Source organism: Chelmon rostratus, chromosome 1 (genome assembly GCF_017976325.1).
Source record: "Chelmon rostratus isolate fCheRos1 chromosome 1, fCheRos1.pri, whole genome shotgun sequence".
NCBI classification, from domain to species: domain Eukaryota; kingdom Metazoa; phylum Chordata; class Actinopteri; order Chaetodontiformes; family Chaetodontidae; genus Chelmon; species Chelmon rostratus.
The window spans coordinates 29,064,626-29,088,846 of record NC_055658.1 but is presented as its reverse complement, the minus strand read 5'-3'; the positions used below and the strand labels follow the sequence as shown (position 1 = coordinate 29,088,846).

The 24,221-nt window shown below is 39.7% G+C and overlaps 1 protein-coding gene across 2 annotated transcripts in view; it reads left to right on the top strand.

The window, feature by feature from the left end:
- The window catches only part of map2k5 (mitogen-activated protein kinase kinase 5), a 60,102-nt gene that overhangs the window by 27,200 nt on the left and 8,681 nt on the right, over positions 1-24,221 (top strand). For both annotated transcript variants that reach the window (XM_041937537.1, XM_041937528.1), the window contains exons 18-21: positions 3,462-3,488; positions 3,836-3,868; positions 13,256-13,317; positions 14,470-14,515. In XM_041937537.1, the coding sequence (XP_041793471.1) occupies positions 3,462-3,488; positions 3,836-3,868; positions 13,256-13,317; positions 14,470-14,515 (168 nt within the window). The remainder of the gene's footprint in view (positions 1-3,461; positions 3,489-3,835; positions 3,869-13,255; positions 13,318-14,469; positions 14,516-24,221) is intronic.

Genomic DNA, 24,221 nt, shown 5'->3' with positions numbered 1-24,221 from the left:
GTTCTTCCTTTATTTAATGCTTCCATTATCTCGTTAGTTATTCCCGTATTTTAGTTTAATCTGCCCTCATTGATATAGATTGGGGAGACAAAATATTAGAATCACCTCTTAGTTTATAGTTTAGGCTCTCCGCTGTCACGCAGCGTTCCTCATCCCAGTGTTAATTTTCCCCTAACTCCATATGGTACTGCAGACAGTTCACCTGCAGGCTGTAGCAGAGCGGTGTGGCGAGAGCGCTCGGATCCAGCTCGTCAGGCGCAGCCAGCCAAAGTCCTCGGGCCTAAGCTGTCATTTTTGCAGACGCTGGCACAGCTGTCTGTGTAAAACCCCCTGCTTCACTTCACAGAGAACATTTTAGCACAGATGAGGTAGAAGTTGGAGAAAACGGAGGAGAGAGAGAGAGATTGGAAGGGAATCAGTCGCATCTGAGTTTCCAGTGTAGACTAGAGGGAGACACAGGATAAGTTGTTAAAGTTGAATTTGGCTTTGAGGCATTCATGATTTGCGCTATTTAAAAAGCCAATTTTAGCTTTGTTTGGGGTCTTTTGTTCACCCTTTATATGTGTGGTTGCCAGTTCACTTTCGTTTGTGGATGTTTAGTTGATGCATTATCTCACATTCATTCTACTGTGTGCGTGTGTGCGTGCCTCCATGCACAGTGGAGTCATCACCTCATGTTTGTCATGATTAGAGATGGTCTCTTAAATTCCTCTTCACCACATGTCGGGATTCATTTGCGTCCTTTGTCAGGAGTTAATGGAGTTTTTGCACGGCTCGCTCTGAAAGTCTTTGAAGACACCAGACCTGATGTGATGTGTATACAGCCGCCAGCACTATTGCTTCTGATTGATTTGTAGTGTTTTTGTTTGCTCGGTGGTTGTTTTTTATTCTCTGTAGTTTGTCATATTTTCTCAAATTTGAATGAATTTCAGGATGAAATATGGTGTCAGTTTTGTGTGTGTGTGTGTTTCAGGAGCTCAGTTTACACATCACTGCATCCATCAAAAACAGTATAGACTGTTCACTCTTACTTTTTTCCCCTTTCAAATTAAATGGAAAGAAAATGGTACTATGTGTCTATGTACTGTGTGTGTATTGTAAACAATGTTTGCTGCAATTTATAAGTACCCAGCACCCTACAGACTCTGAAACTTTGCTTGGTCGCATGTCCTCCATTAAGAAATTAGTTAAAATTGTATTTCAGTGTATTAGACTTCTGACGAAAACATTTTTGAATAGTGCATAATGTCAGCATAACCTATTTGCCTTCCCGATGCAGCTGATGAATGATTAATGATTTTTAAGATGTAATATTTTGATATAGCTTTCTCTATCACTAATTAAACAGGTAATCCAAATCTGAATCTGCCTCTTAGTGTATCTAAGGTGGGTAGTGTTGAAGCTTTTGGCTAAAAGGTTGTCAGTGTAGATGATCAGAGAAGCTGCAGTTGTTAGAAGATTTTTTTTTAACACTGTACAATTTCCGGGTAGGACATCTACCGGGTAGGCTACAAAGTGACTTAGTTGTTGACCTCACAGTTAAGAAAAGAATAGAGAAAATGGCCACTCACCATTTTCCCTTTTCTTACAGTGATACCCCTGTGGTGCCAGAGTGGGACTACCCACTTGCCACCACTAAAACATGCTTGTAAAGCTTTGTTGAAGTTGATGGTTTTGATCCCAAAAGAGGAGTCTTGTGAGAGTTTTCTGATTCCTTACCCTTGAAGAAATATCTTTTGAAATCCTTATAGAGGGAAACAGCCATCTGATCTTTTACAAGTGTTTATTGGCTTCCTCTTGAAAGGAACAGAAATCATTTGACATCTAAAAATTTTCAAATTGAGATATTTTCAAATAATGAATAAAGCTTGATGCATCAATTGTGCCATTTGAGTGGCTTTATTCCAGCTCAGGGGAACAAGAAGCTGGCGTTCTTCACAACTAAAGTCGTCATTTTGTGGTACACAAACATCCAACATGCATGCACACAGCTATAAACACTGTCATACACAGTCATGCACAGACTCCATACAAACAGTGAAGGACGCAGGGCCCTTCTCACTTTCTGCAGTAAACACAACACCCTGGCTTTTCAAACATCAATTTATTTTTCTTAGATCAGGTATTAGAAGAATAAATTGAAAGAAATGTATTGTCAGAAAGTCTTTTCTAGTATAAATGTCATCTTAAACAATGTTTACCCTCGGGACGAACATGCAGTTAATGATAGGTGCACCAGATAATCAGCCCACAGTGATGGGAGACTCTGTTAAGAGGGAAAGCCAGAGAGGGATTATTAAACCTCTCTTTTTGATAGGTGGTCAAGTTACCTAGTACAAGAAGAATAAGTGCTCAATTATGCTTGAATAAGTTAGTCTCCTACTATCCAATTTCAACCCCTGGAGTAGTGCGCAATTTTGTCCTAGTAATTATTTCTGAACAAATTAGTTTTCCATAGTTGCCTTTAATGTGTCTGAATCAGGCAAAACTGGATATAGAGGCAGTTTAGGGGTCTCTTGGTATTTGCAGAGTGTGAAAACCTGTATTTAATTGAGTGAATCAATAAGTGCTCTAATGCACTGTCAAAACACCTGGAAAAATTAGCAGTCTATTTTCCAAACATTATTAGACATTTAGCTGAGCCTTGGTTTCAGGCCTTATACCATTTGGTCTATATGATGAAGTTATAAATTTGGGTTTTTTAGAAATTAAAACGTATTGTCCTGATGAATTCAGTCCTGGGGGTTTTAAATAGGAAAACTAAATGCTTTCTGTTGCACTGTCATACGTTTTTGAAGACGTTATCTCAAAGGCGGTGTGTAAGTCTTCCAAATTTAAAGTTCTATTTTTCTGATTTTTTGAGGCCTCTTTCCTTTCATATGGTGATTGTGACCATAGAAAGTGTACTTAGTAACTCAACTAAGCTAATATTTTCTATGTGAGTCGTTTGTTCAGAGCCCAGCTAATTGTTTTGGGTTATTTTTCTGCAGTTTCAAAGATTCGCTTTCAAATCACTCTGTTTTGCCTAGTCCAAGATTGGTACCTGTGATCCCATTGTTATCGTGTATGTAGGCAGCTTACCATGTCCTGGTCTGTTTATTGCCATTGTTGCACCTGTGAAATTGACACATTGAACGTGCTCATTACAAGGCTTGCTGATACTGTTTGGAACAGTTATTCTACATTGCAGCACATCTATATAACCTGGAGGGCAGGAATAAAGTACTACTCTGAAAATTAGCATGAGTGGATCTTTTACCCCCATTCTCCACAAATGAGAGCAAGGCCATTAACATTTGTGTGTTTTCATTATGTAAATGGTGTTAACGCATACTCACAAATTGCCAACAGGAAAGCAATAATTTTCTCCGAGTGATCATAATGTGTCCAAGTGCATCATCTTGATTATGACACGCTAATTACATATTGCCTCGTTCCTTCTTCTCTGTCTTGCCCTACAGATTCAGAAAAACCAAGGATCTTTAATGGTAAGTTTTATTGCAGTAGAATAGGAGGAAAGGAAATAGAGGTCTCCCACACTATAGTCTGTTACTCTTGGTTGGCTTGCTCATTCGAAAAAAAAAAAACACTCAAATTGCATTTTTGCAATGAAATATTAGATCATGCTTAAACTGCTGGTATTACATTAGGTGCCATTATGGAATAATAAAACATTCAGGAGCAGAACGATGGCTTTGCCTGAGCTCGCTGCATTTGATTAATCTAAGTAGATACTTTATTTTTTATCACACTATTGATTTTCCTTATTGCCGAGAAATTCTATGTAGGCTAACATGTTTTGTTTTTCATCTCCCTGTGTCTCTTCCTCATCCAGCCTCTCCAGTTACTACAATGCATCGTTGATGAGGTGAGTCGTCGTCTTATGTGCTTTTGCATCTAAAGTCAGTCCTAATGGCCCGGAAAGCTTATATTTTGTTTCCTAATGAAGCAAGCCACTCAGGCGGCTTTGCTCCCCACTCACTCAACCCTTCACCCTATGCAACTGCCTCAGGCAATACACATATGCACACGCACATTACTGTAGAGGTTGGACCTGTCATGAGTGACACACACTCACAGCAGCACTGCTCTGAATCTGTGTACTACAGAGCCAAACACCAAACCAGACGAAAATGTGTTGAACCAGGACTCTTCTCTTGACTGCAGTGTTTGTTTCTATAAAAAAAGGCATAACACTCACACAAACACACAACTAAAGAGACTGATAATGACACACAAGCCCACAGTGAGTGCTTAACCATCTAATAAGTAACATCTATCTTTATATCACAATAGACACACAACATATAAACACACGTATAAAATCAGCGGTCAGGCCATACAAAAATCAAAACAAATAGGAACAGACAAAACGGCACCAGACTACACACAAAACAGCTGACATAATAAATTAATTCTTATGATGCTATTTTGACCAACATACAATATCTATCCACTCTGTAAAACAGGTTCCCCTTTTTAGTTAAAAAAATTTACGTGCCCTTGCACCTTCATTCAGTCTCTTCCACTTTTCAATGATTTCAGTTTCACGCTTTTATTTTAATTGATTTTAACACTGTGAATAACCCAAACTTGAACATTTCTCATAATAAGGAATAGGCAGAGCAGTGTCCCATTACAGAAGTCTATGGTGAAATTAGGTTGAAGTGATATCTGCCATATTTATCACCCTCTTTATAATGAGTTGAACTGGATAACATCTGAAACAGAAATGCCTCTGCATTTCGAACACACTCACAGTTCATCAATTCAGAACCTTCAAAAGCCAGACTATCAGCCAGCCTGAGCCTAACCTGAAGACTTATAGGTTTCTTGATCCATCGAAATGCTGTTTTATTGTGCCTGTGTAAGCTCACATTGCCTTTCATCAAAAGCATTCATTACAACCTTCTCTCGTCCTCTCATTTCCTCCTCATCAGTTCTTTGCTGACTTGCACTAATAGCAAAAATGCCACAACACCTCTCTAAACACCTAAACCTCCCCCCAAACCCCATCACCAGCCATATCACACATTAAACATACAATGTCGCTTGTCCTTAACTGCCCATGGATTGGCGGTAATTAATAATTAAATGCTTTTGGTTGTAATGGATTGACCCGAGCTGAACTGTTCATTAGTCAACTAGACGGAGGCACCAGTCAAACTATTTTTCCTGCTCAATCCCTTGAGGCGAGAGAACATTCTCTGTTGTCCCTAGTGAGCCTTACTGTCCCCGCTAATGTAGTGCTTTGGAGGAAGAGACAAGAGGATAAGCACTCTTTGGAAAGGTGAAGTCGCTCAGAGACAATCTAAAGGTTGAGAGTGAGCAAGTATACACACTTCAGTGTGCAGTAGAATACGCAGAGAAGGGGTCTCTCAGTGAGCCAGGATTGTTGCCAGTTCAGGACCAAGTGCACTGCGATCCCTTGCTCAGTCATTTTTAGGCTATTTAAAGGATGCCATTAGAAGTTTAGTTTGGCTAACGTCATCAACCTTTAGAAGTTATGGCTGCTGGATTTCTGAAGGTTTTCAACAGTGCTATTTTATTATAATATGTGTTATAAGTAGCTCTCTGTCCACTGCCTGTGTTCCCTTCTGCCTTAAGCACACATTAATGCACCCACTTTTTCAAGAAACAGCCTTGACCCTCTGGATTTCACACATTTTAGACCCATTTCTAAGTTACCGTTTTTATCAAAGGTTTAGAGAAGAATGTTAACTTGAAGTCTATTTCTTTAATGAATAGTCAGTCTGTATATTTGATAAATTTCAGTCAGGTTCAGGTTTCCGTTGACGTCACAGCAACAAAACTGCCTGTCTTCATCAAACTGTCATTAAATTAACAACCAATCTTTTAGTTACAGCTGGAGATTTTAAATCGTCTCAATCTCAGCTCAAAATTTGAACCAGCTGATGGTTCTGTTCTGTTGGACCCCCTTGAAAAGTAGGTTGGCATCAGGGATACTGCTCCAGACAAAATCTTCTGTGCCCCGTTTGACCTGTGGTGTTCCCCATGGCTCTATTTTTGGCCCTCTGTGTATTTGTGCTCCCACTGGGACATATAAACACAAAATTCAGTACCATTGTTCTGTTGATGACACACAAATTTATGTCCCATTAAAAACAGTGAAGAAGGAAATTTTCATCATCATTATCTTGTCTGTCAGGAATAAAGTGCTGGATGTCCCAATTCTTTCTCAAGCTAAATGAAAGCAAATCTAACTTTTTTTGGTTCCCTAAAGTCTATCCCAATTTTTACAGCATCTCAGCTCCATATCTACAACTGTCAAACCTGCAGCCACAACCCCAAAATCATATTTTTTTTTAGCAGCTGAGGAGCGTCTCAAAAATCTTCTCTGATTACCTGCAAGTTTTAGAGTTGATTTTAAGGTTTTAGTTATTACCTTTATAGCACCGCATGGTTTAGCTCCCAGTAATGTTACTGAATTGAGTTTTGCATTTGCATTTAGAACTTTAGAAGGGTTGCAGAATCAGCTACTTCATCTTTTTAATAAAAATATTACAAAAATCCTTAATGTTAGCACACTGCTTTATTTCCACCTTGTCTTATCTTATTTATTATTATCATTTTTATTTTCTATTTTTGTTGGACATTTTACTTAATTTGATTTTTTCTGTTATTTTTAATAAATTTAGCATTTTTCTTTTTGCATCATTGCACTTCTGAAATGTTGTATTTCTAGTTTATCCATGTACAGCACTTCACCATTTTGTTGTGAAAAGTGCTAAATAAACAAAGTTTATTATTATAGTACAACTTGTAGAATTTAGAGGAGCCCTGTGGGTTGCCTTTTTATTTTTCCTTCATAGAAATGCCCCTATGAATGAACTGATCCAATGGAGTAATTAATTTAATGCTAAGGTGTTTTTAATTGGGCTAGACGCACCTGACTTCAACATCATGGCAGGTGTGATGAATTATACCCGATTCGCTGAGATTTAGTAAGTATTGCCTATTGGTACATACTGTAGGTGCGATTCAAATACTTCTTATTTTCTTTAGTTGTGATGCTTTGATATTGTGTGTGACTTATCCACTGGGGATTTGAAAGTTGCTGTAATGGCTAAATGAGTAATAGGCTCCTGTGAGTAGATCATTAATATTGTTGTAGCTGGAGGTATGTGTATGGTGGCAGGTGGAGTGTGACAGTCTGCCACTCTTTTTTTCTTTATTTTTCTATCACACACAAAACCACAGTGAGGCATGGTGGAGAAAGACTCAGAGAATTCTGTCTCATGAGGCCCAAAATAAAGACCAAATAAATACAGAGATGATCATTAAAGTAAGGTAGACAGATGAACAGGCTCACAAAGGAGTGTAATTCTGAGCACAACGGTGGCTACTCAAGAATCAGACAAAGATTCTGAAATAATTTTTATGTGCCATGTAGCATGGCCTTGAAAATCATGTCAGCATCTTCTTGCTTACTTACCAAGCGGTATCTAGCTTTGCAGATTCAGCCGGCATCTCATCCCAAAATTGACACTTAAGTAATTCAGAGTGAACCAGTGTCCCTGTTTATCTGGATAATCCACAGAACAAGCTGTCCACAGTTTTAATAATGGACGTTTTCTTTGAAGGATAATAGTTGAAGTTAAAACAGTTAATTGGTGAAATGGAAACTCAAAAGAAAGAAGTTGCAGTATGGCTTTAACAAAATCCATATTTAAAGTATAGCTATTTATTCAAGGCCTGCTCACAAAGCAAACAACAAAACCTGGACCCGTGAATGTACGTCAGCTTGGATGAGTATGTGGAGAAAACCAAAGGACATAATAACCCTGATTCTCTATAATGGCTGTGCAATCTGCAGCAACACACACACGCTCACTCATATTTCGGGGCTTGTATATATGTCAGCAATTCATGTAAGCCTTAAGTGATATTGAGGCCAAAGAGTGGTTCCACTGCAATTTCAGTAAATTACCTATTCATTTAAGTGTATGCAAGTATACCTACACCATTAGGAATTATCCGGTGCATCCGATGTTAGTTGGTATTAGTATATGGCGGAGAAACACACTCATCTTATTCAGCCGAGGTCTTGAACGCAAAGTTCTCTGTAGTTGTTCCTGCCATCTTTCCGCTGTCCACCCTCATTAATGTGCCTCTCTCTCCTCTATTTGTTGAATAGCAAGTGGCTCCACTAATAAAGAACTCCCGCTTTATGTTCAAGCCTGTAATTACTGATCTAATTTTGCCTAATAATTGCTTCATGGCAATGACATGTATATTTACTTGTACCCTTGTACCCTCGTAGTGTGTGTTCTGTCTCATAGTGGAGCGCGTTGACAACCAGAGGAATAATTCACACAGACCAGCCACTTTCATCAGCCTGCTTGTCTTTTGTGCCATCGCCTGCTGCCACATCAAAGCTGCAGCGGTGTTCCTCTCAGCTGGAGACATGAATACATGCATAAATGTGTGTTTATGTCTGCAAAAAGGCGCATGTGCATGCAAATATGTGGGGAAAGTGCAGAGAGAGATTTTGTATCAGATTTGGCCTACAACACATAAATTAGTTGTGTAGTCAACATAAACTGTGGGTCCAATTGATCCTGTTTTTTCTGTGTGTGTGTGTGTGCTACATACTACAGCGGTTGCAAATTACTTGGTACTCTCCTTCTAAACTGAGTGTACACTCAGGCTTGTGGTGTGCGGTGCTCAAGGGCATTTGTTTGTGCATGCCTGTGTGTGTGTATGCATGTGCTATGATATATTGCTCATCCAAGCGGCGGCAGCTCTGTGAAGTGCATTGAGATTAGAAGGGAACCCATTCCTTTGTTAATTTAAATGGGTTCATGCATCATGCTTTGCGGGAGCCTGCCGATCAGAGCATTAAGGAATGGCGAACACTGCCCAGAGGTGTTTTTAATGGCACAGCAGGGCTTCAGATGTAAAGAGGTTTAATTCCCTGCATTTGAATAAATGCCTGGTTGTGAACCCAGGTTTTATGATTTTTGTACACATCTGAGTAGTTTCTGTATTATTGTTCATATCATTGGATGCCACTGCTGTGCATATTTTAGATCTTTTACAACTGACACCTACTATTAATCTACTGTTAAACTTATTTTGAATATTTATAGGAACGTATATTTTAGTAATCCAGTATTGTTGTGGTTTTGCATAATGGGAGTTTTCTCATCTGCACAGAATGAGTCTGCGTCTTTTGACATTTCCATATACTACATATTTGAATGCTATATATTAAAACAAAGAAAATCATATACATTGAATCACCTTTTACCATAATGCTTCCTTAGCACCAACATTTTATTCTTTTCAATTAATCTGTAACCTGAACCCTGTCTCTCGTATCATTGAAACCTGCTGTTTGTTTTAGTCTTATTTCTATATTTGTACTTTAGTTTACGAAAGTAAACTATAAACGTACATTTCAGTGCTAGAAAGAAAAAATTCTAACCCTGTTGCTTTTCACAAACAATTTAACTTACCACTCTTCTTCAGTTTACTGGCACTGAGACAAAGACAGAGAATACACGTTACAGCACTGATTCCTAAAGAGTTGGGATGCTGTGTCAAACATAAAGAAAACAGAATCTGATAATTCGATAATCCTTTTTGACATATACTCCACAGGTAAATAGGTTGATTAGTAACAGGTGATAGTATCATGATGCAAGGATGGAGCAAGGCTCACCACTTTGTGAACACATCACTGTATAAAGGAGATTAATACATGGGCTCAGGAACACTTCGTAAATCTGTTGTCAGTAAACACAGTCCATTTGCGAATGATTTCATTCTGTTTTTATTTCCATTTTACAGTAGATCCCAACTTTTTGGGAGTCAGGGTTGTAATTTGCTCAACATTTTCTCTGTGAAGATGTCAAGGGTAAAAATAACCCAAAATATTAAGAACTTTTCATACCAGCAGCCAAAGGTAGAGAAAGATGCAGAGTGAGATCAGGGAAGATGGAGTAATGAGGTGAGGGACAGTAATGGAAAGTCAGTCTGGCCCAGCTGTTCTACATGACACGGTTCATAGAGCCTTCATCGACAGCATGTAGCAAACCACACACACACACACATACACCTATGTGTGCTGCTGTTCATTATGATAGTTAACCATGCATGTTTTGTCTAGTTTTAACAATTTGGTTCATTATTACTTTAGCTGGCAGTAAATCTTTGAGATGAAAACAAAGAGGATAACATTTCTCTTTCATCACATAAAATACTGTCAATGAGAAAATCTAAGCTGAAACCACACATACGCACAGAGTAAAAGCCTGCTAATAATGGAGAAAAGGCCACTCTTTGCCTGAGTAATCAACCATCCCTGAACCATCCCTCAGAGTGAGAGAGTGAAAAAGCACAATGTAGATAAAAAAGGAACAATATTCATGAAAAGTCTCATACATGAATCACCACCACTCAGGAATGTAGCCTTCGTTTGAATGGCTTAGCATAGTTTATAACATCTGTAATTACTCCGGTTTCTGTGTCCAGGTGCACCTTCAGGTATCTCTTGAGATCTCTTGTATTTAAAGCCGTCTCTCTCCCAGCACCTTGACACGGTTACTTTTTCCTCTCCACAGCATTACACTGTAATTAAAGTGGATCGAACACTTCATTTTAAACCTCAAAGATGTGTGAGTAGTGTTTTTCTACATCCACTGAAGGAAAATTCAACATTTTGGGAAATCCTCTTTCTTGCAGAGTGAGATGAGAAGGTTGATACCGCTTTCAGGTCTGGCTTCCAACGCCGCTCAAATGGATTTAGAATTATTGTTTTCTTCTTTCCTTCAATGATGCCTTCTTTAACATAGATAAAGCCAGTATAATTCAGACAATAAATGTATCATTTACATTTGCAAATAGCTTTGGCACCAAAAACCTGCGCTTCTAAATATTTTGGGAATCCATTTTTCTTTGGGCCCTCTCAGTGGTTTCATTGAATAGGTTCAAACTGTGGTTTGTTGGTTCCTCGTATGTTCAGCTGATATTCAGTGATCCAGTTCCATTAGAGCTCACCCTCGACTTCTATTTCTGTTGTGACATTTTAAAAATAGCTTTTCTAAAGCAGCACATCTGTTAATTAAACTTGACACTGAAACAGGAGCCTGTTCCTGTTTAATTCTGCGCAGATTTCGATGCTGAGCTTCCAGTTTCTTTTACCAGTGACGAGTGATTTCTCATATTTTTCTTTTACTGTTACTCAGAAGTATCTTTGTCTCTTTCTGCCCTTTCATTTGTCAGTCTGTATAAACAGTTGAACAGCATTTTTTCACCATGCACAAAACATTACCCTTCGTTGAAAATAATATTTATTTGTAAAGAGGAATTTCTGAGACCTAAAAGCAAGAAAGACCATTCAAAAATGTGGAGTAGTCCTCTCAGCCATCTGACTGAATCAAGCTTTTGTGGCCGGTGATTCCCAACTTTTGAAGGGAATTTGATGCAGTGGTGCATTTTGGCACAAAGATTAGAAACATGGGTAAACAGCTAGCGTGACTCTGTCCAAAGATAACGAAATATGCCTGCCAGCACCTCTAAAGCTCACCAGTTAACCAGCTGTGTCTTGTTAATTTAACCTGTACAAAATCCAAAGTATGAAGCTAACAAATCACCATCTTTCTTCTCCAGTTGTTCACTGTAATCTAAATAACATATTTATATTATAAACAATAGTTTTCTTCACATTTTAAGTGTTTCTTCCTTGACCAGAACACCTTGATTTGCTCTTTTCAGTGAGAAGTGCATCTTGGCTCAGTCACAGAAAAAAGCCTTTAAACTTTTTCCATATGCATTTAGAATGAGTCAAAGAATTAGTACATATATTACTAACCATTACAGATAAACTGTGGCATTCATTAGCTGTTACAAATTGCTTTTTCATGGTGTCATGTTGTTTCAGCCGTTTCAGCACTGGACTCATGGTGGTAGAAATCCATACCACGACAGCTTTGATATACAGCAGTTTCTCTTACATTTGCACTTTCACCTTTTGAATCACTGGATGTGTTGATTGGTTGAACCAATGAGACAATATCCTGTCACCCTGCAGGTGTTGTACATTAAGCCGACTGCCAATCACAGCTCTGTGCTGCCGCGAATACAAAGTACAAAGAGTGCTGCGTGCAGCCTTGAGGTCACACACTAAAGTGTTCGTATAAGAAAGGTAGTTAATTCTGAAACTCACTGAATCCAGACTCTTCAACGGTATCTACTCTTTGAGCAAACGTTCTATCAGTAATTACATAATGACATATAAATGTTAAGCGATAAATGTTGCACTTGACCTTATTCAACTGGTGCACCTATGGGTCCTTGCTTTTTCTGAATGTGCACTAAAGCTTATAGAAACATCTTGCTGTAGTCTTTTGGCAGGAACTGCAACTTTTCTGTCTTTACAACTCTTTTGCAAAGTTGCTCTGTGTGTCCTTCAACTTATGTTTATGTCCCGAATGGAAAGCAATCAGTTAACGTGTAAACAGATTACATCAGATTTTCGTGTACAGCTTTTTTGCACCAAAATCGTGACTCTAGTTTTAAACGATCCATCCATTGTGTATAACGGCTTATCTTTTGGAGGGTCGTCAGGGACTGGTCCCAGCTGACATTCGGCGAGAGACGGGGTACACCCTGTGCAGGTCACAAGTTCACCACAGGGCTGACTCATAGAGGCAAACAACCATTCACACCCACGGCCAGTTTAGAGTCGCCAATTAAAACTAACCCGCATGTCTTTGGGAGCAAGCCCACACTGGGAGAACATACAAGGCCCCAGCCAGCCGGCGGGCTCAAAACCAGAACAGTCTTGCTGTGAGGCGACGGTGCTAACCACCACAGTGCCGCCCAGTTTTAAACCAATTTAATTTTGAACCTTTCTTGACATTGGTCTAGCCCACTGAAAACCTGGAAAATACCCAGGCCTCTTGGCAGTTTCCCAGGAGAACAATAAGAAAAAGATTCATCCCAAAAGTTTGGGATGATTTGAATTTTTAAAGCACTGCCAGTGGAACAAATAGCCTGTCATGTCACTTTATAGGTTTTAATGAATATAATTAATGCAACTAAGACAAAGCCTAATCTTAGTTTAAATAACTGCCTGTTGATGTAAACCACCTTCATCTTTTTTTTTTTTGATTGCAGTCCTGTGCACTTGTGTCCGTGTCAGAATTCTTCAGTCAGTGCAGCGAGTTATCATCATCCCACATTCAAACGTCGCTGGTTGTCTGAATTGTTTTGTGCCTCTTCGCAGGATCCTCCAGTTTTTCCTGTCGGCCAGTTCAGTGAGAAGTTTGTTCACTTCATCACTCAGTGGTGAGTCAGCTGCTGTTACTGTTTAATACGCTTTGTTTCTAGAAAGAAGTGATTTTAATTAAACACCTTCAGGTTTTAAAGGGGATTTTGTCTGTTTTCAATGGCTGTTGACTGTGTAGTGTATTTGTTTGTGATTCTAGCTTGTATTTGCCTAATAAGTGTTTGGCACAGTCAACCATCTAAGCCCCACAGAGCCAGACTGAACAATTACAAAGACCGCATGCTGCATTTGACATGATGATCCAAATTATTGTCGATGATTCAAAGGTATAATGGGATTAAAGTGCATGTACCTGTGTGTTAATGCATTGTGGTTGTAGTGGTTTTGGCTACGACTTTCAGTGCTGCTGATGCTGAATAAAAAGCTGTTCTTTTTGAATTTCTTTTAAAGTCAAGATTGATTTATCTCATGCTACAGGACAAAGACAATGTTTACCCTGCACTTGCCTCTGATTCATTGCTCTCTTATAACCTTTAAAGTAGCACAAACATCTACATACACACCCAAACCACATGCAAGGTGTGTGTTTGTGTGTGTGTGAGTGTGAGTGCAGCTCTCACTAGCTGGCTGTACCAGCTGTTGTTTATCCCCGTGCCTGCTTTATTTACTCAAACAAGGCACTTCTCTCTCAGGACAGACTGGGGTGCTGGTGCCCTGCCCAACCTTCTCGCAGGCTATTCTGAGCGGCTCATGTCCAATTCATCGTGATAAATAAACCAGTTACATGACTAACTGCAGACTGGTCCCTGTTTTAATTCCCCCAATATAGTTTTTGTTACTTATCCTGTACATGTATACAGTACAGATTATGGAGGACACTCACACAAATCCACTGAACCAATCTGGCAACTACTTCACTTTTAGTTTTCTGAGTAATAAGAAATATTAATTGAAATGAGAAATATTAATTAAATGATTCTATTTGAAATAAATGTGTGGTGTTGTCAGGCAACAGTGTTTATTGTCTTTCAAGCCCTCTCTTTCAGCTTCTGTGGCATGAAAGGTTCGTTTTAAGCCCCCTCTTGAATATTCATTTATAAATGAAAATTATGCCATTGAAATGAAAGTTTGAACAAAAACATCTCTTTCACACTTACAAACACAGTTTGAATAGTGGCTGGATATAAACTGCTTGTATCTCTGTTTTTCAGTATGCGGCGACAACCCAAAGAGAGGCCTGCCCCTAATAACCTCATGGTAAGTTAAACCAAGCCTTCCATTAAACAGCTCCAAGGACCACAAAATATAGGTTTTGAATAACTGTGCACACAGGGTGATCATATTCATACATTCTCATAAAAATTCAATTAAACATAATTTTATTATCTTGGAAGTGTTTGGAGTATACAATTGTATTTTTCGCAATGATTGAGGTGTTTTGGGTCAAGGACCCTCAAAGTTGGCATTGCCGTCTGGAAAGAACAGTAATGAACTTTTTGCTGCCAATGAAAGATGTCAGAGAGAGGTCAGCGAGAAACCTTGAGGTAGTATTGAAACCTACTTGAGCGATAATTCGTTCAATTCACTGCACTGGAGCCAGCCTGAATAAATCAGTCCTATTTGTTGTACAAGAGTCATATAATTCTAGTTTACAAAATTAAGTTTTGTAGCCTAATGAAAAGTTGAACAAGGGACAAAAGGAAATTATTTTTAAGTGTGTGTGTGTGTGTGTTTGTGTGCGTGTCTTGTCTTTGTGCGGTAAGAAAGCGTGCCCAACACCAGGTATTTTAACATCTTCCTGTACAAAACATAATTAATTCTCAAAATCCTAAAAGTTTGCCTTCACCTCATGACTTCACGTCTCCTCTGTGAATTAGAGACGTGGAGTTTCCACCACTGCTTTCTTTTATTCATACATGTAAATCACTTGGGTCATTTTAAAGTGTATTATACCTCACCTTTGCTTTTTGGTCCTTTCCATGCATATTTATTATTGTCCAGGTTACATTAAATAGCCTTTGACATGGTGTAGTTTATATGTCCTTGCTGAAATATTGAAGTTTCACATTAGATCGGCTCCATTGTTCTCTGAACCCAGATATAAAGCTGTAACAGTAGATGAAGCACATTCATACATTTCTGTCATGACTACATTTTTTAAATGTGAGGAGCTGAAGCCCTAATAAATTAGGTGTCTTCAGGTGTAGGCTTAGTGTTAACAAGGTCTGAGGGTATGAAGTTGGAATTTTTTCCTGAATAGCATTAGGAGGCTTTGGAGGATGCTATAGATAGGCAGGTGCTAACAAAAGCAAAACAGTCTAAAAGCCATGGAAGTGTGTGTGTTGTGCCACGGTACATAGTACCTACATACAGTATATGTATATATATATACAGTGCTGTGAAATAGTATTTGCCCCCTTCCTGATTTCTTACTTTGTTGCATAATTGTCACACTTAAATGCTTCAGATCATCAAACAAATTTTAGTATTAGACAAAGATAACCTGAGTAAATACAAATGCAGTTTTGAAATGATGATTTTGTTTATTAAGGGAAAAAAGCTGCCCAAACCTAACTGTCCCTTTGTGAGAAAGTAATTGTCCACCTTTGTTAAATCAGGAATTAACTGTGATGAACCATATTTTTGGAAAACAGAGTTTAATTTCACAAGCCACACCCAGGCCTGATTACTGCCAGACCTGTTGAAGCAATTGATGGAACCATGAATTCTGCTCTCTACCAGAAAATCCATCAATTTGTGACCTCAAGCTCAAGCGCACTTGTGTTATGCAGCAGGACAATGATCTGAACCATACCAGCAAGTCCACCTCTGAATGACTTAAAAACAAAATGTAGGTTTTGGAGTGGCCTAGCCAAAGTCCAGACTTAAATCCGACTGAGATGCTGCTTTGAACAGGCCGTTCGTGCTCAAAAACCGTCCAATGTGCCTGAATTAAAACAATTCTGTAAAGAAGAGAGGGACAAAATTCCTCCACAGCGATGTAAAAGACTCATTGCCAGTTATTGCAAACGCTTGATTGCACATGTTGTCGCCAAGGGCGGCAGGTATTAGGTTTAGTGGGCAATTGCTTTTTCACGTAGGGCCAGTTAGGTTTAGATAGCTTTTTTCCCTTAATAAATTAAATCATCATTTAAAAACTGCATTTTGTATTTACTTAGGTTAAATTCGTTTGATGAATTTAAACATTTAAGTGTGACGAAAATGCGAAAATAAAAAAAGAAATCAGGTATAGTAGAGGTTTATAGATCAGGGTGAGAACTGAGTTCGAACTCCTGCTGTCCGTGTGTCTTAGTGCTACACAAGCCAACCCTGCCAATGTGGACTTTTCTCTGTTCTAGCATTAGCTCACAAGGCCTCAACAGTTTGCACAAACTGCCTTTTAAGAGTTGCAACACACTCTGGTTTCTGTTAGGACCAAGGACAACGACAGTTAGGTCCACAGAGAGGGGAGTGGTGAAGGTCTGTGTTGTGGGGAAGGAGGGCTGGAGGGTGTAAATGCAGAGCTGCTAACAGATTGTATGTTCTCAGTCTCACACCAGAAGGGAGGAGTGAAGGGAAATGTTGTCTAGACAGTCATTGGGAATTCTTGGCTCCAGACAAAAGTGTTTCTCTTGAGGGAGAGACCACGCACTACTTCTTTTGGGGAAGTTTAGCTTGTTGTGTTTGTTGCGTGCTGCCTTGAACACAACTTCCATTGTTTTTGTCAAGTGACACCTTTGACTCCAATCATTAATAGTTGTGTGTCTAAGTTTCTCTGTATAAGTGTTCCGATGAAGAGGGTGTTTTCAGTTTGATGGAAAAATCACTCTACATCCTCTTTTCACTCAGTCTGGCTAAATGCCCACTTCACACATCTTCTCGACTGCTTTTGTATTCACTCTTCCATGAAGAAGAATATGAATGCTTGACAGTGTGTTCTTGTGGTTTATTGTGTCCTCCATGACTTGGTTTGGCAAACAAGCTGCAATTGCAACCAAAGCTTCATTCCAATCCAAAATAATGCAAGGACAAGAGTTACACCGACATTCAGTTACTAATGTTTATCTCATAATATATGTAAATATATAGATAGATATAGACAATGTATCTCCAATGTATGAACACAGTTGATCCAACTTTCTATATATCAAATTATCCAGTATTTCTTATCAGTGGTGTCTATATTGCAATGTACATAATTCTCTCATATATATTCGTTTCTGTAAAACCAGTGGAACAAACCAGACAGTCCTCCATAATTTGAACCAGCTGTCAAGAAAAATGGCCCAGAACATCGACCATATGTGTTGAACACAAGTCATAATTTCTTTGTACGTAGCCAACAAACTGGGCAACAAAAAGTCTGTGTGTTAGTGAACTAGTGCTACTGATTGAATTAAATAAAAGAAAACTGCAGGAATTTTTAATATACTTCTTAATTGGAAATATTTCACTTACGTACATTTGCGAAAACCATAAATAACGTTCAGCCGCACCTCAGTTTGAAAAAAGGTGTACAGTTGTACCAGTTCTCCATTGAAACCACTGCCCCTGAGTGCTCAGAATGACTGCTGTCAATATGAACTGCTTGTGTCAGCCACATGTTAATGTGTTTTGTGATAAGAAGTCGTCATATTTCCAGATTTGGCGATATTTTGTCACCGCTGAACTTCAATTTGAGCCTCAAAGCAGAAGGCCGCAAGACGTCTGAGCAGTATTATTGTCTCGACTCTGAAACAGCTAGAAAGGCTCTCTCTTTAGTGATGCCCGTCTGTAACATGGAGCATGCAGCCCATGTTAGACTACGAGAGAGAATATTTGTTGCCTTTGGTAGTTTCTCCACCCACGAGGTTTGAAGGATTGACGTGGCGAGTGTTGCTGTCTTTCTATTTTTTCTTCTTATTTGTTGAGAAGCATCAGTGTTGCTATGACTCGGCTATCCTTTCATCACAATACTGTGTGTAGCTTCCTTTTCCTCCTGTCTGGTTTTTAAATGCTGTGGGTCATCGTCGCTCACGTGGAGGCGTCCCACTTCCTTCACATTCATTATAATCCTTCTGCTCTTTTTTATGTTTTCACAGTTCTCTCTCTATTTTCTCCTCCCACTTTCTCTCCATCCTTTTCCTCTTTCCTTTGCATATATTTTGTCCTCCTGTAGGCCTTTGGTTTCCTCCTCTGCCCACGGTGAACTGAGATATAAGGTCATGGGTGCCTCCCTTTGTGGCACCAGCCTGCTGATTGTCTTTCTCTCTCCTTCTCCTTCATTCCCTCATTCGTCCCCGCCTCTCACTCTACCCCCAGCCTCCTGAGTACATTAAAAGTCTTTACCTATTCTATCTGTATGTTAATGCACCCAGCCACAGCTCCCCTTTCCCCCTCTCCCTGCGCTGTACAGAAAGTGCCACCATTTGCTCTCACATTTTATCTTTGCAACTCATTCCTCCTGGAAGGTAATGTGGGAAATCGCACAAGAGTGTAGACACTGAGCAAATAATGTTGTTTTATCACCATACAATCTCACCTAGTACCTCTAGTTTGCTCATCGGGTTTCAGCATGTGGTTTCTCTAATCACTGGTATAGCTTTTATTGACGTTATTTTCACTGGCATTTTATCCTATTAGAGGGCTGCTGTTTGATTGCATGCCTGCTCTTGATGGGTTCTGTCCCTGAAGCTCTTAACAGTATGCTACAACTACTTATGCTGGATGCTTTGCTCTTTCTATTAATATTTTATCCTATTCAATTAAACGTTTTTATCAGTTTTACCCATCTAAGAGGCGCCGTGAAAGGAAAACCTTTTCCTCAGGTTAATGCTGTGTTCCCAACATGAATAAAGCAGAGCGAGAACAGGAATAATACAAAGAAAAAAAGGGGAAGAGCAAAGCAAAATAGTGCCAATCGAAGAGCGTTGTTAATGATAGCAGACGTAGCATGAACCAGTCCCTCATTCAATGATTTTATGTTGCACTGCAGCAGGAGGTTTCAAACATCAAGGCAAAAGCTCATGCATTTGCACTTTGCCACCGTGAAATGACTTTTCTTTCGCATAAATTCTATAATTCTCAATAAAGCCGCTTTATTCTGCAACAGTGTCAATAACCTGTGGAGACACGGGCCCAAATGCTGGTCTGGTGGAGGCAGTTAGATGGTCTGAACAAGTCTTCTGAGGCACAGGTTGACATTGAAGAAATTTTTAAGTACTTGATAAAACAACAACAACTTATGACTGCTTATTAATGGAATCTAGAATCAGTTTTGCATTTTTGCGTTTTTGCTCTTACCACAAAAAAACATTATTTTAGTCCTCTAATGCACCTAAAATCCTGTTAGTGTCAGTTTCGTAGCCAGTACACACAGTCCATTTCCAAATGATTTCTTTCTGTTTTTATCTACATTTTACACTCCCTTTTTCCCAAATATATATATATATTTATATACACACACAAAATTGTGGTTTGTTTTCTAGCTCCACTGCCTATTCACTGCCTTTGTTTGCACATTATGATGTTTTTTTGCATGTGTGTTCAAAGTGATCAAAAACTCCACTGGATATCTGCAAGTGTTGAACTGAAGCAAAAGAAAGTGAAACCAACAAAAAGCAAACCTTGCCCCATGTCCTGTTCTCCACATTCTGCTACGGAAACACTATTCCAATAAAAAAAAAAATATATATATATATATATCCCATCGTTGAATTTTTTGACTTATTAACATATTTAGTCATTCCTGTCTCATTTAAGCTTCTCTTAGTAATTTAGCCATTTTGAATGGATTTTCATACTTTATTTGTTATATTGTAGTTTTTAGCTGTAGCGATTTCACATTACTCTTCTATCCTGTGAGTTTACAGAGATGTACAGTATTTAACCAGTAAATCAGTGTCATGTAATTTGATTCCTCTACAGCACCAATGAGTCTTAAGGCGAACCTTCAGTATATTTGAGCCCAGACGGTTTTCACCATGAATCATTATCTGTCACTTTGTTGGACATTAACTAGTTCAGAAGAAATATCTGACAGACTGAGCTCTGTCTGCCTCTATCAAGCTCCATACTTCACTTTTATCAGTCAGAGATCTTTCTTCTTTTCGTACCATTTCCTCCCAGTCCCTTCAGTTATAAAGAATCACATGACGAGCCATCACAGAGGAAAGTGAGTGTGTTTTTTCCCTCCTTATACTAATGCATCTTTCATTGTGGACACCCTATCCTGTCATCATAAGCTAATGCCGTCGGTCAGTTGAGGAGACTTTCCATTGGCCTGCTCCCAGGACGCTAGCTGCAGGTACTTGCCGATGACCTGTTCCTGTCTGAGGTTTCTTGCCTTTAATTCTTTCTCCTCCCCCTTCTCCCTCAATGCATGGCCTGGTCTGTGTGGTGCATTTATTGGCTTATTCAGGAAGCTTTAGGTCAAGAAAGACAGAAAATATACTGTTTGTGATCCATTATATTTAGCCTCATGTTGGTTGATTTGTACGACCAGATACAAATGCTGTCGCATTATTTTGTGTGTCTGTGTGCTTGTTTTTGCACGTGTGCAAAAAAACTAAGTGATGATCCCACACCCTGATTTTCTTTGATTGTGATTTGATGGACATTTCATTTCTCCCTCCCCCCCTCCCTCTTCGTCCCTCATTCCCCAGCCAGCAGCCTTCACACAGCCTTTTAGCACCCTTGTCAATGCAGCCCTCCTATTCTGCTTTTCTATTCATAGACATACACACACACACACACACACACACACACGCGCACACACAAATTTCGTAGCCCCCTCTCAACCCCGGAGACACCAGATGAGCCCCTCGCTTTTTCACAAAGGAACCCCTCCTGTCTCTGACTGTCCCCAAATCTAGTTTCAAAGTGCACACAAACACACAAAAACACAGATAGAAGCTGAGTAGCATCAAGTTTAGATGACTTATAGCGCCATTATCAAAAACTGTGGATTAAAAAACTCTCTGAATCATCTGTCTGTCCTAAACCACGTCGACATAGCAACCAATGGCTCCCAACACCCACACTGTTTATTATTCGGCTCCTTCATCGAATAATTCCATTCGGAACAAATTTCTCTTGTGACGTGTAGTTTTAGATGTTTCACAAAAGCAGAGAAATTCTTTTGTTTGTTGGTTTTTTTCCGCCACACTGCTGAGCAAGCCGCTGAGGAGATGCTGATGTTCCCTTTCTGACTTAGTGCCACTTCATTGTTGAGACAGACGTGTGTGAGATGAGGCAGACAGTCTGCTGGAGGCCACAAGCTGACTCACAGTGTCCTTGTATTTACTGGTCATCCAGAGAATATGGCAGACAACTCTCAGCGTTTTCTGTCCAGTTTATGTGCTGCCTGATGGAGGTTTCCTTTGTTGTCTTGGTTTTCTTATATAGCTAATACACGATATTCCCATTTTTGAAGATATTGTGCTATTTTACTGCCAAATGTCTGGGCAGAAAAAGGCGTCATACTGATTGTTTTGTACATATACTGATATTACATGACTAATATAGGTATATGTGTAGTTGTTTGGTAATTCTTGATGTGGATGATGTCTTGTATGAATTCTAGTTATCGTATGTCTCAAACTTTGGTCGCAGTTTTACTGTCTGAGGAGACGGGTGTCTTTGGACCTCTTTGTGGTTCCTCTGGCCTCTCTTCAGACTTGTGCCAAATCACTGGTGTCTCCTCCTCCCTAAACTTTTCTGTCAGCACCTTCGCTGCCAAATGTTTTCACATTTCACCCTTGGGTCTCCATTGACATGAACCCCATTCACACATGCTGGTACGACAGAGTGGCACTGCTGCACTGCTGCTGGATAGATGGAGCCAAATCACGTATAAATCAATGTTAACATGTCATACAATAAAAATCACATTGTGGCACTTGGACACCATTGATTCACCATTGCAATATTGCAGTAAAAATGACCTCCTCTCATTTGCTAGAAAAGTTAGATTGCCTTCTATCAGCAGAAATTGATTCATTTCCCAAAAGGTTCCTTGACAGAACGTCTGTAAGTAGCTCTTAAGACAGGTATTAGGTATTATTTCTCCCAGCTTTAATGACCAATTCCACATAGCCCTGGTCACTGCTAACCGCTAACTACCTCTGTTGGACTGGACTGCCACATGTCTCCCCCAAGCACACATATTGCTACCCTCTTCTGCCCACAGTCCCACTTCTGTCCATCGCACTCAGTAGAATTTGTTAGTTCAGCAACAAGCTACAGCTCGATCTCAGTTTAATCTGCCAGTCATGTTTGGTGGCACAGAGAAGCCAGGAGCTGCCCAGCTTTGAGAGTGAATCATGGCCGCTGCTGTAGTGGGCATTGTGCTGTTTTATATACCTGGTTGGGGGCTAAACTAGCCCATGAGAATGATGGTTCTCTTGTTTTACTGTATTTTTCTTCTACTTCTTTCCATCTCGGTGGCTAACAGTTAGTGTTGTGGCTCATTGATAGGGTGCATGTCTGGAGAAAGTGCTGCCTCACTATGCAAACAGTTTTGAAAGCAGCAGATAGATTTGAAAGTAGCATTGGATGCTTGGATCATTAAGTTTAGAGGGGAAACAGCATCGTAACACCAAGAGAAGTTTCCCTGTATTCCACGTGCACGAAGATCCAGCGAAGTACACACACGCACACATATAGTTCTTTCATACGCACACCAACCGAAGCCAGCCAGTTTCCAGAGGGAGCGAGTGATTAGCATGCAAATCTGTAAAGACCTAGTTATTCTATCTACCTCTTCACCCTTCTCTCTGTCTCTCTCACACACACACACACACACAGTCACACACTGACAAACACGCCGCGTCTCTTCCAACACTATTCTAATGAGGTGATGACCAGTCTCTTGTTATAATTGCCTCAAACTCCTTTTAATTTCTTCTGAGCATATTAATCATACATAGAGTTATTTAAAATCGCATAAATTAATCTTAAATTAAACAGACCCTTGAAAGGCTTCAAACAATTACAGAGTTAGGTAGAATTTCCCCAGGGTTTTGGCCATTTCTATTTGAGCGGAGCAGTTTCAGGTGATTATCCCATTTTGATGTGGCCAGACGGTGATTAATGTAACTTTTAAATGAGTCCTTCCCCCATCTCACCTCTGTCCACGACTGCTGCAGCAGAAAGCCACAACACCTTCAGTGACCTAACAAAGGAGTGGCTATTCGCTCTGTATTTATAACTCTTCCCTTACAGGTTTCATACTTAATTTAAGTTCCAAGTCATTTAATTATGAGGCGTTTAAGCAAGTGTGTGTGAGAGAGAGTATATATTACCGATTTCCTCAATATCAGGGTGTGTATGCACCTGAATGCATCAAAGCAAGACTCCGGAGGCAGCTTATGTCTGACGTAATGCTGGCAGTTGAAAGCAGTTTTTCCCAACGTGGGGGTATGCTGGGTGGTGGGATCACCAGATAAACCACTGGGTTTGCAACAAGATAAACAAATTAGAACAAAAAACGTTTCTGCTACACAAAATTCTCTCTATGTGGACTTTCTTAGTCTTATCTTTTTTCTTTTTAAAACCTCGATAGTTTCTTCTCCCCAGGACCAAACTAGCAGGCGTAAGTTAAGTTTTGAAAGTATCCAACCGAAAAAAATCCCATCCCCTCCCTTCAGGTCTCCCTCCAAAGCCACTTCCTCAAAGCACATGAACATCCACCTGCTGGAGGACCATATCCAACTACCTCATGTCTCAAAAACTCAGAACATTTTCATCGTGAATGTAAACAACAAACATTGTTAATGCTCACAGCTGTCAAGCTAGCATGTTAGCATTGAGGAATTTTGGCTGCGCTTTCTGCCATTCTTGTGCAACTAGCTCTCTTGAGTTTTAGCACTACGTCTGCCTAGCCTGGTGGAAGACTTCTCAGGCAGGAAGGCCATTTCATTACCCATCCCCCTCCTCACCCCAGCGCATTTAATTTGTTGCTTGCTGTCGGGACGTCAAGCGA